Raw genomic sequence first — 17,061 nt, forward strand, 5'->3', positions numbered from 1 at the left:
AACTCTGTGGTTTATAGTTTCTAAAGTCTCTGTGGTGTAGCGAGGACTGTTTGTAAACCAGGGCCCTTAAGTATATCATTTAACTGTAGTGTAATTGGTGGGATTGATTTGATTTAATTTAAATGAATTAAAGGGGAAGTCATGGCAGGACAGCCCGGTGCCGTGGTATGCTCCTCCTGCGCTATGTGGGAACTCAGGGACACTTCCTGTGTCCCTGACAACCATGTGTGCAGGAAGTGTGTCCAGTTGCAGCTACTGGCAGACCGCATTGTGGTGCTGGAGCAGCGAGTGGATACATACTGGACCATTCGCGATGCTGAGGACATCATGAATAGCACATTTAAACAGTTGGTCACACCGCAGGTAAAGGTGGCACAGGCAGAAAGGGAATGGGTGACCAACAGGCAGAGTAGTAGGCGCAGGCAAGTAGTGCAAGGGTCCCCTGTGGCCATCCCCCTCTCAAACAGATATACCACTTTGGATACTGATGGGGGGATAGCTTACCAGGGGAAGGCAGCAGCAGCCAACTTCCTGGCACCAGGGGTGGCTCTGCTGCACAGGACAGGAGGAAAAAGCGGGGTAGAGCTATAGTAATAGGGGATTCTATTGTAAGGGGAATAGATAAGCGTTTCTGCGGCCGCAAACGAGACTCCAGGATGGTGTGTTGCCTCCCTGGTGCAAGGGTCAAGGATGTCTCAGAGCGGCTGCAGAACATCTTGGAAGGGGAGGGTGAACAGCCAGTTGTCGTGGTGCATATAGGTACCAACGATATAGGTAAAAAACGGGATGAGGTCCTAAAAGCTGAGTATAGGGAGTTAGGAGGTAAATTAAAAAATAGGACCTCAAAGGTAGTAATCTCAGGATTGCTACCAGTGCCACGTGCTAGTCAGAGTAGAAATAGAAGAATATTTCAGATGAATACGTGGCTAGAGGAATGGTGCCAGGGGGAGGGATTCAAATTCCTGGGACATTGGAACCGGTTCTGGGGGAGGTGGGACCAGTTCAAACCGGATGGTTTGCACCTGGGCTAGTGCTCTGGGGAGGGTTTAAACTAAACTAAAATGGCAGGGGGTTGGGAACCTGAGCAGGGAGGCAGAGGAAAGGGAAACGAGGATAAAAGCAAAAGATAGGAAAGAGAAAAACAAAAGTGGCAGTCAGAGAAATCAATGGTTTAAATCAAACATGGCCACAGTAAATAATAATTCTAATAGGTGTAAGAGCGTTAAAAAAACAAGCCTAAAGGCTTTGTGTCTTAATGCGAGGAGCATTCGTAATAAGGTGGATGAATTAGCTGCGCAAATAGAGGTAAACGAATATGATTTGATTGGGATTACGGAAACATGGCTCCAGGGTGGCCAAGGCTGGGAACTCAACATCCAGGGGTATTCAATATTCAGGAAAGATAGGCAAAAAGGAAAGGGAGGTGGGGTAGCATTACTGGTTAAAGAAGGGATTAGCACAATTGTAAGGAAGGATATTACCTCTGATGATGTGGAATCTGTATGGGTAGAACTGAGAAATACCAAGGGGCAGAAAACGTTAGTGGGAGTGGTTTATAGACCTCCAAACAGTAATGTGGAGGTTGGGGATGGCATTAAAAGGGAAATTAGAGAAGTGTGCAAAAGGGCACAGCAGTCATCATGGGTGACTTTAACCTACATATAGATTGGGCTAACCAAATTAGTAATAATACTGTGGAGGAGGAATTCCTGGAGTGTTTACGGGATGGTTTCCTGGACCAATATGTCGAGGAACCAACCAGAGATCAGGCCATCTTAGACTGGGTATTATGTAATGAGAAAGGATTAATTAGCAATCTTGTTGTACGAGACCCCTTGGGTCGGAGCGATCATAATATGATCGAATTCTTCATTAAGATGGAGAATGAAGTAGTTGACTCAGAGACTAGGGTCCTGAATTTAAATAAAGGAAACTACGATGGTCTGAGGCGCGAATTAGGTAGGATTGATTGGGGAATGTCACTCAAAGGGTGAACAGTGGATAGGCAATGGCAAACATTCAAAGACCGCATGGGTGAACTACAGAACTTGTTCATCCCAGTTTGGCATAAAAATAACACAAAAAAGGTGACTCAACCATGGCTAACAAGGGAAATTAGGGATAGCATAAGATCCAAGGAGAGGACATATAAATTGGCCAGAAAAAGCAGTAATCCAGTGGATTGGGAGCAGTTTAGGATTCAACAGAGGACAAAGGGATTAATTAAGAAAGGGAAAATAGAATATGAGAGTAAGCTTGCAGGGAACATAAAAACTGACTGTAAAAGCTTTTATAGATATGTGAAGAGAAAAAGATTGGTGAAGTCAAGCGTAGGTCCCTTGCAGTCAGAACCAGGGGAATTTATAATGGGGAACAAAGAAATGGCAGACCAATTAAATACATATTTTGGTTCTGTCTTCACAAAGGAGGACACAAATAACCTCCCAGAAATGTCGGGGAACATAGGGTCTGATGAAAGGGAGGAACTGAATGAAATCAGTATTTGTAGGGAAATGGTGTTAGGGAAATTGATGGGATTGAAGGCCGATAAATCCCCAGGGCCTGATAATCTACATCCTAGGGTACTTAAGGAAGTGGCCCTGGAAATAGTAGATGCATTGCTGATCATCTTCCAACATTCGATGGAATCTGGAACAGTACCCATGGATTGGAGGGTAGCTAATGTTACCCCACTGTTCAAAAAAGGTGGTAGAGAGAAAACGGGGAATTACAGACCGGTAAACCTGACACCGGTAGTGGGGAAAATGCTAGAGTCCATTATAAAAGATGTAATAGCAGAGCACTTGGAAAACAGTGACAGGATCGGACAAAGTCAACATGGATTCACAAAAGGTAAATCGTGCTTGACTAATCTACTCGAATTTTTTGAGGGTGTAACTGGTAAAATAGATAAGGGAGAACCAGTGGATGTGGTGTATTTGGACTTTCAGAAGGCTTTCGATAAGGTCCCGCATAAGAGATTAGCATGTAAAGTTAAGGCACATGGGATTGGGGGCAAGGTATTGACTTGGATAGAGAACTGGTTGGCAGATAGAAAACAAAGAGTTGGAATAAACAGGTCTTTTTCCTAGTGGCAGGCAGTGACTAGTGGGGTACCGCAGGGATCGGTCCTTGGACCCCAGCTATTCACAATATTAATGATCTAGACAAGGGAACTAGATGTAATAGCTCCAAATTTGCAGATGACACAAAGCTGGGTGGACGTGTGTGCTGTGAGGAGGATGCCAAAAAACTACAGGATGACTTGGACAGGTTGGGTGATTGGGCAGAAGCATGGCAGATGCAATATAATGTGGATAAATGTGAGGTTATCCACTTTGGTGTCAAAAACAGGAAGGCAGATTATTATCTGAATGGCAATAGATTGGGAGAAGGGGAAGTGCAACGAGACCTGGGTGTCCTTGTGTACCAGTCGCTGAAGGTAAGCATGCAGGTGCAGCAGGCGGTTAAGAAGGCAAATGGTATGCTGGCCTTCATAGCGAGAGGGTTTGAGTACAAGAACAAGGATGTCTTGCTACAGTTGTACAGGGCCTTGGTGAGACCACACCTTGAGTATTGTGTGCAGTTTTGGTCGCCTTATCTGAGGAAGGATATTCTTGCCATGGAAGGAATTCAACGAAGATTCACCAGGCTGATACCTGGGATGGCAGGAATGACGTATAAGGAGTCGATTGGGCTTGTACTCGCTGTAGTTTAGAACAATGAGAGGGGATCTCATTGAAACTTATAAAATTCTGGCAGGACTGGACAGACTAGATGCAGGGAGGATGTTCCCGATGGTCGGGGAATCCAGAACCAGGGGACACAGTCTAAGGATAAAGGGTAAGCCATTTAGGACAGAAATGAGGAGGAATTTCTTCACCCAGAGAGTGGTGAACCTGTGGAACTCTCTACCACAGAAGGCGGTGGAGGCCAATTCATTAAATATATTCAAGAAGGAGTTGGATATATTTCTTAAGGCTAAAGGGATCAAGGGATATGGGGAGAAAGCAGGGACAGGGCACTGAACTTGGATGATCAGCCATGATCGCATTGAATGGCGGAGCAGGCTCAAGGGGCCGAATGGCCTACTCCTGCTCCTATCTTCTATGTTTCTATGTTTGTATGTTTCTATAAGAGTAAATCAGGAGAAACTGTTGCCAGTGACAAGGAGGGTCAGTAACCAGAGGACACAGATTTCAGATAATTGGCAAAAGAACCACAGGTGAGATGAGAATTTATTTTACACAGCGAGTTGTTGTGATCTGGAATGCACTGCCTGAAATGGCGGTGGAAGCAGGTTTAATAATAACTTTCAAAAGGGAATTGGATTAATATTTGAAGGGGGAAAATTTGCAGGGCTGTAGGGAAACAGCGGAGGAGTGGGAATAATTGGAGAGCTCTTTCAAAGAGCTGGCACTTGCACGATGGGCCGAATGGCCTCCTTCTGTGCTGTACCATTCGATAATTCTAGGCTAACTCGGCAGGTTTCTGTAACATATGAGCAATTATAAAGTGACCAGCCAACAGGAGCCAACCTGCCCATGGGTACGAGGGCAAAAGGGGAAGAGGGAAAGGGTGAGGGAGGGGCAAGGGGTGGGACGGGTAATAGGGAGGGGAGGGGAGGGGATGAGGACGAGGGAAGCATCATGGAGGTGAGGGCAGCAGTGAAGAGAGGGGGAATGAAGAGGGAATGGTGAACAGGGTAAGGGAGAAACGGAGAAGAGGAAAATGGTGAGGGGGTAGAGAAAGAAAGAAAGCTCGAGGGGAGGTGAGGACCAGGGCTGACTGGAAAAAGAAAGGTGAAGGGGGAAAGGGTGAGGGGAGTCAGAGAGGGAGAGGAGGAGAAACAAAAGGGTGAAGTAAATGTAAGAGGTGGAGGGGTAAGGGGAGCCAAACATCAGGGAATGAACAGCATGGGGCAGAGTGACAGGTGAAGGGGCAAGGAGTTGGATCGAGGGGAGAGACAGAGAAACACACCCAGCAACAGAGCCCTTACTGACGGGTAAGAAAGGCAATGCGCCCACTGACTCACTGTGAGCAAATAACAGCAGAGATCCCGAAGGCTGAAGAAATGCTAAGCACATCCATCTGAGGGGAAACTTTGCAGAACTCTTGCTTCTGAAACTAAACCTGGAGGTGTTCGGAGTGGGATCTGTGGTGAATGCATCAGTGTGAATCCCCTGGCGGGGTATGTTTAACACAATTGTGACCCTGTAGGATAGGGTGTACCTGTAGGATTTAGTAAACATTATTAAGATTCTATAACCATTTTTATATAACTATAATATGTGAAATTGTATGTTAAAAGCCTAAAAGCCTGTATAAAATGGCGAATGGCTGAGAGCAAAGCAGGATGGGATATTATGCCAACCTGACTAAAAACCTCAGTTTTAAATTACTGAAGTAATGGAATGTTGTGCTGCACAAACACGAAGACTGTCGGGGACATGATATTTGATAATGTTATGGAAAAGAGCTAAGAGCTAGAGAGAGAGAGATAGGAGTTGGAGACATCCTTCATTGGTACAGCTAGAGGATGGACAGACTATTTAGAAAACATTCTAGGAAATATTCTGTGAAAAGTGAACATCTTGAGATAAGGGTACAGGAAACTTTCGATTTACCGGCACCTAAATAACCGGAAATCTCGGTTAACCGGCAAAATTCAGGAGTAGGTTTTACTTCATATTGTATTTGCCTTCTTCCATCTGTGCTGTGCAAGGGTGTGGCTGCAGCTGTTGCTAAGCTACAGAGACGCTTGAAACTTGTGTTCATTGTTCTACAGTTGTTGCTAAGCAACAGGGTTTGTTGCTTTATACGGAGCTGTCAGCTCTCCCTATCTTTTACTATAGCGTTCGGTTATCCGGAATTTTTGATGAACCGGCACCATGTCGGCCCCGTCCGTGCCGGATAAAAAAAAGTTTCCTGTACTTAGAAAAACCTAGTAGGGTCAACAAGGTTGAAAGATGGCTAACGAGGGAAGCAAGACTTTTTACCAGGTGTCAGAGGGTTAATTACTGCTATGTAGGCAAAACGAGAGGAAAAAGGGCATAAAGATACAGGTTTTGAACATCGAAAGCGCGCACCGTGTAACTAGCGATTGATAGGAGCTTCGGTCAACAGAACACAGCAAGATCCCAAGGAAGCGAGCTTCAGTCAACAGAACACAGCAAGATACATCAGGTGACTTGCGCCGCAGTCACTCGGAAGGAACGCCGGGGTTCGATGAACAGACTGTGACTATCTTCTTGTTCAGTATTCCTTCTTTGTGCTTAATAAACCTGTTTTACTGATACACAATATACCTGTGCCCAGAGTGGTTTGTGTAGTCATGGACTGTTTTACTGATACACAATATACCTGTACCCAGAGTGGTTTGTGTAATCACGGACACATTATTATAAGAGCTGTTGAAAGTTACAACCCCCCTCTATAGTAAATGGGTTAATGAATGACTAGCCCACAGTTTAACAGCAACACACGCAGTGCACGGGGGCGGGGTGACAAAACATGGAAACAGAAGCATTTTGCTCCATAACTTCGAGGTTCTGCTCCACACTGTGGTGTTTTGGGGTGTCGGAGAGGGGTGAGACGCAGTATACATACAAGTTGCAAGACATTAATAAACTTGCAGAATGAGCATATAATTGGCAAATGAAATTCAACACAGATAAATGTGAGGTATTCACAGTTGCAGAAGGTGGGTAGTGGTGTTCTACAAGAATCAGTGCTGGGAACACTGCTGTTCGCAATTTACATTAACGATTTAGACTTTGGAATCAAAAACACAATTTCTAAATTTGTGGATGATACCAAATTGGGGGGATAGTCAATACTGAGGAGGACTGCAACAAATTACAGGAGGACATTAATAAACATGCAGAATGTGCAAATAATTGGCAAATGAAGTTCAACACAGACAAATGTGAGGTATTTTTAGTAGGAAGAATAGGGAGGACACTTATCACTTGGAGGGTGCGAGTCTAGGTGGGGTTTGGAACAAAGAGATCTCGAAGTAAAAATACACAAATCACTAAAAGTTGTGCCACAGGTTAGCAAGGCCATAAAAAAGCAAACCAAACACTGGGGTTTATTTCTAGAGGGATAGAATTGAAAAGTAGGGAAGTTATGCTAAACCTATATCGAACCTTGGTTAGACCACACTTAAGAGTACTGTGTGCAGTTCTGTTCGCCATATTATAAAAAGGATATAGAGGCACTGGAGAGGTTGCAGGGAAGATTTACAAGGATGATACCAGAAATGTGAGGGTATACATATCAGGAAAGGAGGAACAGGCTGGGTCTCTTTTCTCTTGAAAAGAGAAGGCTGAGGGGTGAGCTAATAGAGGTCTTTAAAGTCATGAAAGGTTTTGACAGAATAGATACAGAGAGAGTTTCCACTTATAGGGAAGAGCATAACTAGAGGCCATCAATATAAGATAGTCACCAAGAAATCCAATAGGAAATTCAAAAGAAACGTCTTTACCCAGAGAGTGGTGAGAATGTGGAACTCGCTACCACAGGGAGTGGTTGAAGCGAATAGTACAGATGCATTTAAGGGAAGTCTAGACAAGCATATGAGGGAGGAGGGAATAGAGGGTAATGCTGATAGATTTAGATGAGGAAAGACGGGAGGAGGCTCGAGTGGAGCATAAATGCCGGCATGGACTGGTTGGGCTGAATGGCCTGTTTCTGTGCTCTATAACCTATGTAAGTTAGTGTCAGCTGGGGCTCAGTGGGTAGCACTCTCTAGGTGGGAGGGGCTAGGAGTGAGCCAGGTGTTACTGATTGCCTAATTGCAGCTGGGTGTTGGAGGGAGTTTTGTAAAAAGTTGGTGGTGGGTTTTGGGGTGCTGTTTTCAGGTTTTAGGGCCTTTTTGGCCCACAAAAAACAGCCAGATGGCTGCTGAGGGGTCCGGAGTGCCGGGCCCCTCAGAGGACAATATTCCCGAGAGGAATTTAATTAGGGAAGAAACTGTGGTGGGAAGGGGGAAAAAAAGGCCCAAAGATTTGGGCCGGGACCTCAGGAGGTTTGGTAAAGAAAATACGGTGGTGGTGCAGTGTGAAGATAAGAAGATTCGAGCCTGGGGTATAATCCAGGCAGTTCATGAGGACTGTGGCGAGGGAAGCTGCTTTGCCTGCCGACCAAAGCCAAATGTGGGATTTCAGTTGACGGTCAGTGGCCGTGAGGAGGTGGAAAAACTGCTACTCAGTCTGAAAGTTGGTGAGAAATTCTTGGAGGTGACTCTGCTATATTCAGAGGAGGTGGTGGTTTCATTTTTGAACTTGCCAGTGTACATTGAGGACGAAGTGCTGAGCAAAAAGTTGGAGTCGTGGGACATTAAAATCTGTTCTGAAATAAAGGAGGTACTATCTGGGAACACGGGTAGCAGACGGAACCCGGTATGTAAAGGTGCGGTTCCCAGAGGGGGTGAGGTCATTGCCGTACAGTATGAAGTTCGAGACACTGGAAGGAGTGCAGTACTTTCGTGTGCTGCACGATAACCAAGTAAAGCTGTGCTACTATTGTCTGGGACATGACCATCTCGTAAGAAACTGTCCAGATTTGTATTGTTACAATTGCGGTGAGTCGGGACATATCGCGCGGAGCTGCAAGGCGGAGAGCTGTGTGATGTGTCACAAAGGCCCCACCCGCTGTGAGTGTGAGGCAGAAGGGAGCGATATGAGTGATGAGGAGATGGGAGAAGGAGAAGGAGATGAGAGTGGAATGGCCGGAGGAGCAGTGCAGTCGGAGGACACAGCCGGTAAAATGAAGGAGAAAGGAGCACAGGAAGAGGCAGAGGATGGCGGAGCGGAGGACTGGATGGAGATGGCAGAAAACACGCCGAGTGCTATGGAGGGGAACAAAGACAGCAGCGGGCAGCGAGGGTCGAGTGCAGACTCAAGCCTTAGTGCGGTTCAGCTCCCCCTGGGGAGTCTGGTGGCTGCGGGGGGAGAGGAGGCGGGAGCGGGGTGTGTGGTGGATGTGGGTGCTCCGGGGAGAGGCGGGGAGTCGGATATCTTGGTGAGCGGGAGGGGGCAGGGCGGGGAGAGGGTGCAAGAGGCAGGAGCCTTAAAGGGACAGCAGGATGGGATCGGCGAGATAGAGACGTCAGAAGGGAACAATTTAGGTGCGCCATCGTCCCATGGAGAGAGAGAACAGGGTGCAAGGGTCAGAGGTGGAGATGTGGTCGAAGGGAGCGGCACAGTGGGAGAAACTGTGATAGCAGGAAGACTCTCTGTGGGAGATGAAGTATCTGACGGGGAGCAGGATTATGTATCTGACGGGGAGCAGGCACAGGGGGTTGCAGAAGAGCTTGAGTGTGAGGAATTAGAGGGGGACAGAGACATGGAAGTCGGGGGTGGGGTGGCATCATGTGAAAAGGGAAAGGTTACTGAGGGGCAGAAGGAGGGAGGAAGGGCAGCTCCTGGGCCCAAACTTAATGCAAGGAAGAGGCTAAAACAGCAGGGAAGGTTCAAACAGGAGGGGAAAGAGTCGGAGGCTGCAGGAAAAAGCAACAGCTGCCCGAGAAGTTGGGAAGGAGCATATGAGAAGGGAAGGGCCAGAGATTAAATGATGGGGAGATTATCAGGCATACTTCCCTTCTTTGGAGCCATGATTACATTGGTCTCGATTAATGTGAATGGACTGAGGGGTGAGAAGAAATTGCAGCAGCTGTTGCAGGTTTTAAAGGTACGGACTTGTTGTGTCTGCAAGAAACCTTTTGGGATGAGGCTATCCTAGAAAGAGTTCAGAAGGTTTGGAAGGGAGAGGTGTTTGCGAGTTGTGCAAACAATAACCGTAGAGGGGTGGCTGTTTTGGTGAGTCCGTCCATAAAAGAGAACGTTGTCTTGATGGACAAGGACGCTGAGGGGAGATTTTTACGGCTAATGGTAAAAATGGAGGGATTTAATTGCAATCTCTTTAATATCTATGCACTGAACGACCATTGCAAGCGTCGCGAGTTTTTTCGGGGGTTATTCACTGAAGCGGCAGAGGTGGAAAATCCTTGTATAGTGGGGGATTTTAATGTATTTTTATCTTGGATGGACATTTCAGCCCAGATGACCTTTAAGGATGATAACTCCAGAGGGATGATTGTAAAAATTATGGCAAATTTAAATTTGAGAGACTTATGGAAGGACCGGAACCCCATAAAAAGGGAGTTCTCCAGATCAGGTTGGGTGGGTGATGTTTTAAAACAGAGCCGAATAGATTTTGTGTTAATGCGGGAAGGGTTAAGTTCTGAGGTGATGGAGATTTATTATAAAAAAGTATTTTTTAGTGATCACTCGGCTTTGGTTCTTAGAATTAGGAACAGCAGAGTTAAGATCGGTTCAGGGGTGTGGATTTTAAACAATCAATACCTGAAAGAAACTGCTTATAAAGAAGGGATTATAAATATAATAAAGAATGCTCGGAAGGAACCTTTGTTCTTGAAAGAAAGAAGAGTTTGGCGGGACAATTTCAAATATGAGGTAAAAGTTTTTTCGGTACGTTATGGGAAAAAGAGGGCGGCAGCTAACCAGCGTCGAGAAGAGAATATAAATAAAAGGTTTACGGATGTCTGTAAAGCAGTTGATGGAGGGGATAAGGGAGCGGAGACTAAGTTCCGGGTGCTAAAGGAAGAGTGGGAATTATTGCAAGCTGAAAAATGCAAGGGGGCCATTCTCTGTGCAAAAGCTAGAGATGCATTGGAGGGCGAAAGATGCACGAGATATTTTCTAGAGCAAGAGAAGCTGCGACAGAGATTATCATTAATTGGAGAGTTGAAGGTTGGGGAGAAGATCATTCATGAAAGTGGGGAGATTTTAGAGGCGGCTAGCAGCTTTTATCAAGAGTTATATACTAAAGAAGACATTTCCAAATTGGCGATGGAGAAGGTTACTGCTTTTATTGAAGAGGGTTTAAAGGAGGATGAGAGAAGCATGTGTGACAAAGAAGTAGGATTAGCGGAAATAAAAGTAGCAGTAAGTGGAATGAAGGGGGGGAAAAGCCCAGGGTCCGATGGACTAAGTGCAGAATTTTATAAAGAATTTTGCGAGATTTTAAGTCCATTGCTCTTAGAAGTTTTTAAGGAAATTAAAATTGAGGGAAGCCTGGCCCCATCTATGAGGAGAGGGATCATAAGCTTAGCTTATAAAAATAAAGGGGATAGACGGGATCTGAAGAATTGGAGGCCCATCACATTATTAAATGTGGATTATAAGATCTTGGCGAGGGTTATGGCAAATCGTTTGAAGGAGGTGTTACCGGAGATAGTTTGGCCCTCTCTGTCCTATGGAGTCATAGGCCGGGACATCGCAGACTCTGTGGTCTCAATCCGAGATGCGATAGAGCTCATGGAAGAGAGTTGGAGGGAGGCTTATGTATTAAAGATAGATCAAGAGAAAGCCTTTGATAGGGTCTCTCATGAGTTTTTATTGAAGGTTTTGGAAGCATTTGGTTTCAAGGAAAATTTCATTCAGTGGATAAGGATTTTTTATTCAAACATATTTAGCTGTGTTAAATGTAATGGTTTTTTATCCAAGTATTTTCCAATACAGAGATCAGTGAGACAGGGTTGTCCCCTGCCCCCATTGTTGTACACATTGGTAGCAGAACCATTAGGTTACATGATGCGAAAGAAACAAGGTGTAGTTGGGATTGTGGTCCCCAGTTCTGGGCTGGTGTCGGTGATACACCAATATGCAGATGACACAACCTTAACATTGAGAAATGGGGAGTCAGTGAGGAAAGCTATGGATGTAGTGGAGGAATATTGTAGAGCTTCAGGAGCCAGAGTAAATTATAGTAAGTCCCAATGCCTGGTTGCAGGGAGGGGTAGGGGGGAATGGTTGGGGGAATGTCCCTTTAAGGTGGTGGAGGTTTTGGAAGTTCTGGAGGTGCATATGGGGTGCAAGAAAGACAGGGATGAAGTGGATCGATTAAATTGGGAACCGAAGGTTATGAAAATTAAAAAGATTTTGGGAAGATGGGAAAGAAGGTGGTTGAAAATGCAAGGAAGAGCAACAGTGGTGTCTGCCCTCCTGCTATCTAAGCTATGGTACTTATTGACGGTGGAGGATATTCCTGAGTGGGCGGAAAAGTCCATCCGAGAGGCTTGTGTGAGGTTTTTATGGGAAGGGAAACCAGCCTTGGTGGCTTACAATACCATCATTGGACGGAGAAATCAGGGAGGACTCAATTTCCCAGATATTGATTTGAAGAAAAAATCCTTTAGAATCAAATGGGTGAAGAGATTTCTTCAGAAGTCAAATACAAGTTTTTGGAAGAGTTGTTTTGAGCATTTTTAAAAACGAAGTGGGATAGGAGGGCAGGGGTTATTGTATATGGAATACAATATGTTTTGAAATCGATTAAACTCCTCCCTAGGTTTTATAAGGGGGTTGTAGAGACTTGGGCCCAATTTTTAAAAAGTGTGCAGTTTATGCCCAAGGGGGCTGAGGAATTTTTAGAACAGCCCTTATTTTTGAACAGGTGGGTCAACATCGAAGGAGAGGTTTTATTTAATCAAGCTTTTATAAAAGCTGGGATTATATCTGTGAAAGATGTATTATACGAGGTGATTCCAGGTTGGTTGCCAGAAGCAATAGTGAGGGGCATGGTGTGGGAGGAGGATCAGGAGGTAGAGGAAAAAGCAATAGGAATTATGTATGAGAAGATTGTGAGGGCAATGCCACAGGATTGGATGGAAGAAATAAATGCGGAAATCTCCAAAGGAAGTAAAATGCGTCCTGCTTTTCCAAGCTTTGTACTGGAGAAAGGGGTAGAGTTGGTCCAATTTGACAACTGTAATACTCGAGATTTCTATGAGGTATTCAGAGAATGGAGATTCAAGACACCTGCTGGTCAGGAGTTTTGGCAGAGTATATACCCACAGCTGGACTTCAACAGGATTTGGAAGGGAGTGTGGGCGAATTTTAAATGTCCAGAGTGGATTGAACTGGATTTCAAATTGGCTCATAACCGGATTTTTACCATGACGGTCTTGTGCAAGATTGGGCGAGTGGAGGCGGCCACTTGCCCAGTGTGTGGGACATGGGATGAGACTCTGTCCCATTTACTGGTGTTATGTCTGCAGTTAAATGACTTTAAGTACTATGTTCGACAGTTGTGTGAAGTTTTTTTGCTGGGTGGGGACCGAAGAGCGAGAATGGGAATCCCGTGGGACTCAATTTTGAGATGGGGATTGCAGGAGAGTCTGCCCGAGTCTAGCGGAGCGGCAATTAATTTAATGTTCAGTTTGGCTAGATTCGTGATTGTGCAAAGAAGGAATGCTCTGTTTTTTAAGGGGAGGAGAATCAATCTAAAAGAGTATTTTAAATATAAGCTAAAAGATCATTATAAGGCTCTGTGGATGTTTTATTCAGAAAGGAATTTAAGGACAGTATTTTACAACCAATTTTTAAAGTACAATCGATTAATATATGTTACAGGTGACAAATTAAACTTCAGGTTTTGATGTTAAAATGTGGTGGCGGAATGGCTGTGCAGAGCGGTGGAATTGATTTGTACCATACAATGTAATGATCACGATGTTGTAAATGTTCTTAATGTTCAATAAAGTATATTAAAAAAAAGTGGGTAGCACACTCGCCTCTGAGTCCGAAGTCCCACTCCAGAGCACATTAAAGCTAGGCTGACACTCCAGAACATAAGAACATAAGAAGTAGGAGCAGGAGTAGGCCATACGGCCCCTCGGGCCTGCTCTGCCATTCAATGAGATCATGGCTGATCCGAACCTAGACTCATGTCCACTTCCCTGCCCGCTCCCCGTAACCCCTAATTCTCTTATCAGCTAGGAAACTGTCTATCTCCGTTTTAAATTTATTTAATGTCGCAGCTTCCACAGCTCTCTGAGGTAGCAAGTTCCATAGATTTACTACCCTCTGAGTGAAGAAGTTTCTCCTCATCTCAGTTTTGAAAGGGCCGCCCCTTATTCTTAGATTATGCCCCCCAGTTCTAGTCTCACCCATCAGTGGAAACATCCTCCCCGCATCCACCCGATCAAGCCCCCTCACAATCTTATATGTTTCGATAAGATCGCCTCTCATTCTTCTGAATTCCAATGAGTAGAGGCCCAACCTACTCAACCTTTCCTCATAAGTCAACCCCCTCATCTCCAGAATCAACCGAGTGAACCTTCTCTGACCTGCCTCGAGAGCAAGTGTATTTTTCTTAAATATGGAAACCAAAACTGTACGCAGTGCTGTACTGTACAGGCCCCGTCTGCTCTCTCAGGTGGATGTAAAAAATCCTGCGGCACTATTTCGAAGAAGAGCAGGAGAGTTATCCCCAGTGTCCTGGGGCCAATATTTATCCCTCAACCAACCTAACAAAAACAGATTACCTGGTCATTATCACATTGCTGTTTGTGACCAAACGCAGATTGGGTGACCGCTTTGCGGAACACCTCCGTTCAGTCCGTAAGGGTGACCCCGAGCTTCCAGTCGCCTGTCATTTCAATTCACGGCTCCATTCCCACTCGGACCTCACCGTCCTTGGCCTCTTGTACTGTTCCACGGAAGCTCAACGTAAACTCGAGGAACAGCACCTCATCTTCCGATTAGGCACTCTGCAGCCTTCCGGTCTCAATATCGAGTTCAACAATTTCAGATCATAACCTCGGCCCCTATTTCATTTTCACTTATATTTTTCCACTCCTTTCCTTTCCCCCCCCCCCCCCCCTTTCCGTTTGTTTCTCTCTCACACCTGGCAGCTATCTTTTGCCCTGCCAGTACACTTTACACCTAATCACAGCCTATTACCATCTCGTCTAGCTTCTAATCTCTTTTACTTCTTTTGGTTCTTTTATTCTTTTGTCCGATCGCAGCCCTGCCTTCGATCTAGTTCCTTTTCTCTCCAGTTTTGAAGAAGGGTCAAACCCGAAACGTCAACTCAAATTTCTCTCCACGGATGTTGCCTGACTTGCTGAGTTTTTCCAGCATTTTCTGTTGTTAGTTCAAAAGTACTTAATTGGCTGTAAAGCGCTTTGAGACGTCTGGTGGTCGTGAAAGGCGCTATATAAAGGCAAGTCTTTCTGTGCTCTGCTGTGTAAAGGATGCTGTGAACATTGAAAGCAGCCGATCAGCATTCACCCACCCAGCCAGCACCCCCGCCTGGCAGGAGCAGCGCCTCCAGCCCTCACTGAGCCGGCGATCCTGCAAATCCCGGTGCTGGGCAATTGCAGATTGATCTGGGGGAGGCTGCGGCCGATGGGGAATCTGCAGTCGCCTTGTGTGCACCGGGCTGGGAGGCTCCTGCTGCCGCTGGTCAGCCCACTTACCCCTGTGCTGAGTCCCGAGGACAGGCAGCCCGGAATCCCGGAGCAAGCGGACATTCTCTGGATTACTCCTCGCACTGCAATCCGGGCTCGGTGCCTGAAAGCTCAGCCGAGTGTGAATGGGAAGCGGCTGGCTCCGACTCACTCAGGGGCTGGGTCCTGGTGAGAGTGAAACAGAAACTGAGGGTGGCCAGAGTTTAACAGCAAGACAACTCTACTGTGAATAAATGATGCACAAACGATGTTAAAGGAACACTATAAGGGACACATTTCATTCCTGATCAACCTGCAGAAGATTTTTCCCACTGATTTGTGCTGTATCCCAGTATCATCATTCCTAATAAGCCAGCTATGAATTGCAGGATATTTCAAGTGGAACCAGTTTGTAATTTTCACTCCGAGTTCTTGAACTTGATTTCTGATCCTCGCACCCCCTCTGGTGGTCAGGGCCAGACTAACAGACATGTCCCAGATCAGGCGGAGACCCAGTTTCAGCAATCAGCAATCAGTTTCCGTGCTGTGTCACTGGTTGCGAGGCAGACAAGCTCTGTGAAGGTTTGCTCTCAGGAACTCTCCTGCCCACAGATTCTGCACGAAGTGCACACCAGCTTCAAACAGAAACCGCCTGTTCAAACAGGCCAATAGACAAAAGCTCTGTCACAGCAGCGGGACACAGCAAGGAGAAGGAAATGGCAGTCAATTCACCGTCTCTTTAATAATAATATTCAGGGCCTGTTACTGTCCCATTAACATCCCTTAGTGTGACCAGTAATAATATCATTCAAGGTCTGTTACTGTCCTATTACATCCCTTAGTGTGACCAGTGATAATATCATTCAGGGCTTGTTACTGTCCCATTAACATCCCTTAGTGTGACCAGTGATAATATCATTCAGGGTCTGTTACTGTCCCATTAACATCCCTTAGCATGACCAGTGATAATATCATTCAGGGCTTGTTACTGTCCCATTAACATCCCTTAGTGTGACCAGTGATAATATCATTCAGGGTCTGTTACTGTCCTATTACATCCCTTAGTGTGACCAGTGATAATATCATTCAGGGCCTGTTACTGTCCTATTAACATCTCTTAGTGTGAGCAGTGATAATATCATTCAGGGCCTGTTACTGTCCTATTAACACCCCTTAGTGTGACCAGTGATAATATCATTCAGGGCCTGTTACTGTCCCATTAACATCCCTTAGTGTGACCAGTTTCAATATCATTCAGGGTCTGTTACTGACCTATTAACATCCCTTAGTGTGACCAGTGATAATATCATTCAGGGCCTGTTACTGTCCCATTAACATCCCTTAGTGTGACCAGTGATAAAATCATTCAGGGTCTGTTACTGTCCTATTAACATCCCTTAGTGTGACCAGAGATAATATCATTCAGGGCTTGTTACTGTCCCATAAACATCCCTTAGTGTGACCAGTGTTAATATCATTCAGGGTCTGTTACTGTCCTATTAACATCCCTTAGTGTGACCAGTGTTAATATCATTCAGGGTCTGTTACTGTCCTATTTACATCCGTTAGTGTGACCAGTGAAAATAAGAACATAACATAAGAAGTAGGAGCAGGAGTAGGCCATACGGCCCCTCGGGCCTGCTCCGCCATTCAATAGGATCATGGCTGATCCGAATCTAGACTCACGTCCACTTCCCTGCCCTCTCCCCGTAATCCCTAATTCCCTTATCTGCTAGGAAACTGTCTATCCCCATTTTAAATTTATTTAATGTTGCAGCTTCCACAGCTCTCTGGGGTAG

The 17,061-nt window shown here is 45.5% G+C and overlaps 1 protein-coding gene across 1 annotated transcript in view; it reads right to left on the reverse strand.

Moving 5' to 3' along the window:
* The window catches only part of LOC147095545 (proteasome subunit beta type-9-like), a 35,091-nt gene extending 19,495 nt beyond the window's left edge, over positions 1-15,596 (reverse strand). Inside the window, exon 1 of the mRNA XM_085974668.1 lies at positions 15,293-15,596. Within this exon, the coding sequence (XP_085830794.1) occupies positions 15,293-15,346 (54 nt within the window). The 5' untranslated portion in view covers positions 15,347-15,596. The remainder of the gene's footprint in view (positions 1-15,292) is intronic.
* Between the last annotated feature and the right edge of the window lie 1,465 nt (positions 15,597-17,061).

The sequence above is a fragment of the Somniosus microcephalus genome, unplaced genomic scaffold, assembly GCF_052327205.1.
Source record: "Somniosus microcephalus isolate GS21.2 unplaced genomic scaffold, FLI_Smic_1.0 unresolved_chr1, whole genome shotgun sequence".
Lineage (NCBI taxonomy): Eukaryota > Metazoa > Chordata > Chondrichthyes > Squaliformes > Somniosidae > Somniosus > Somniosus microcephalus.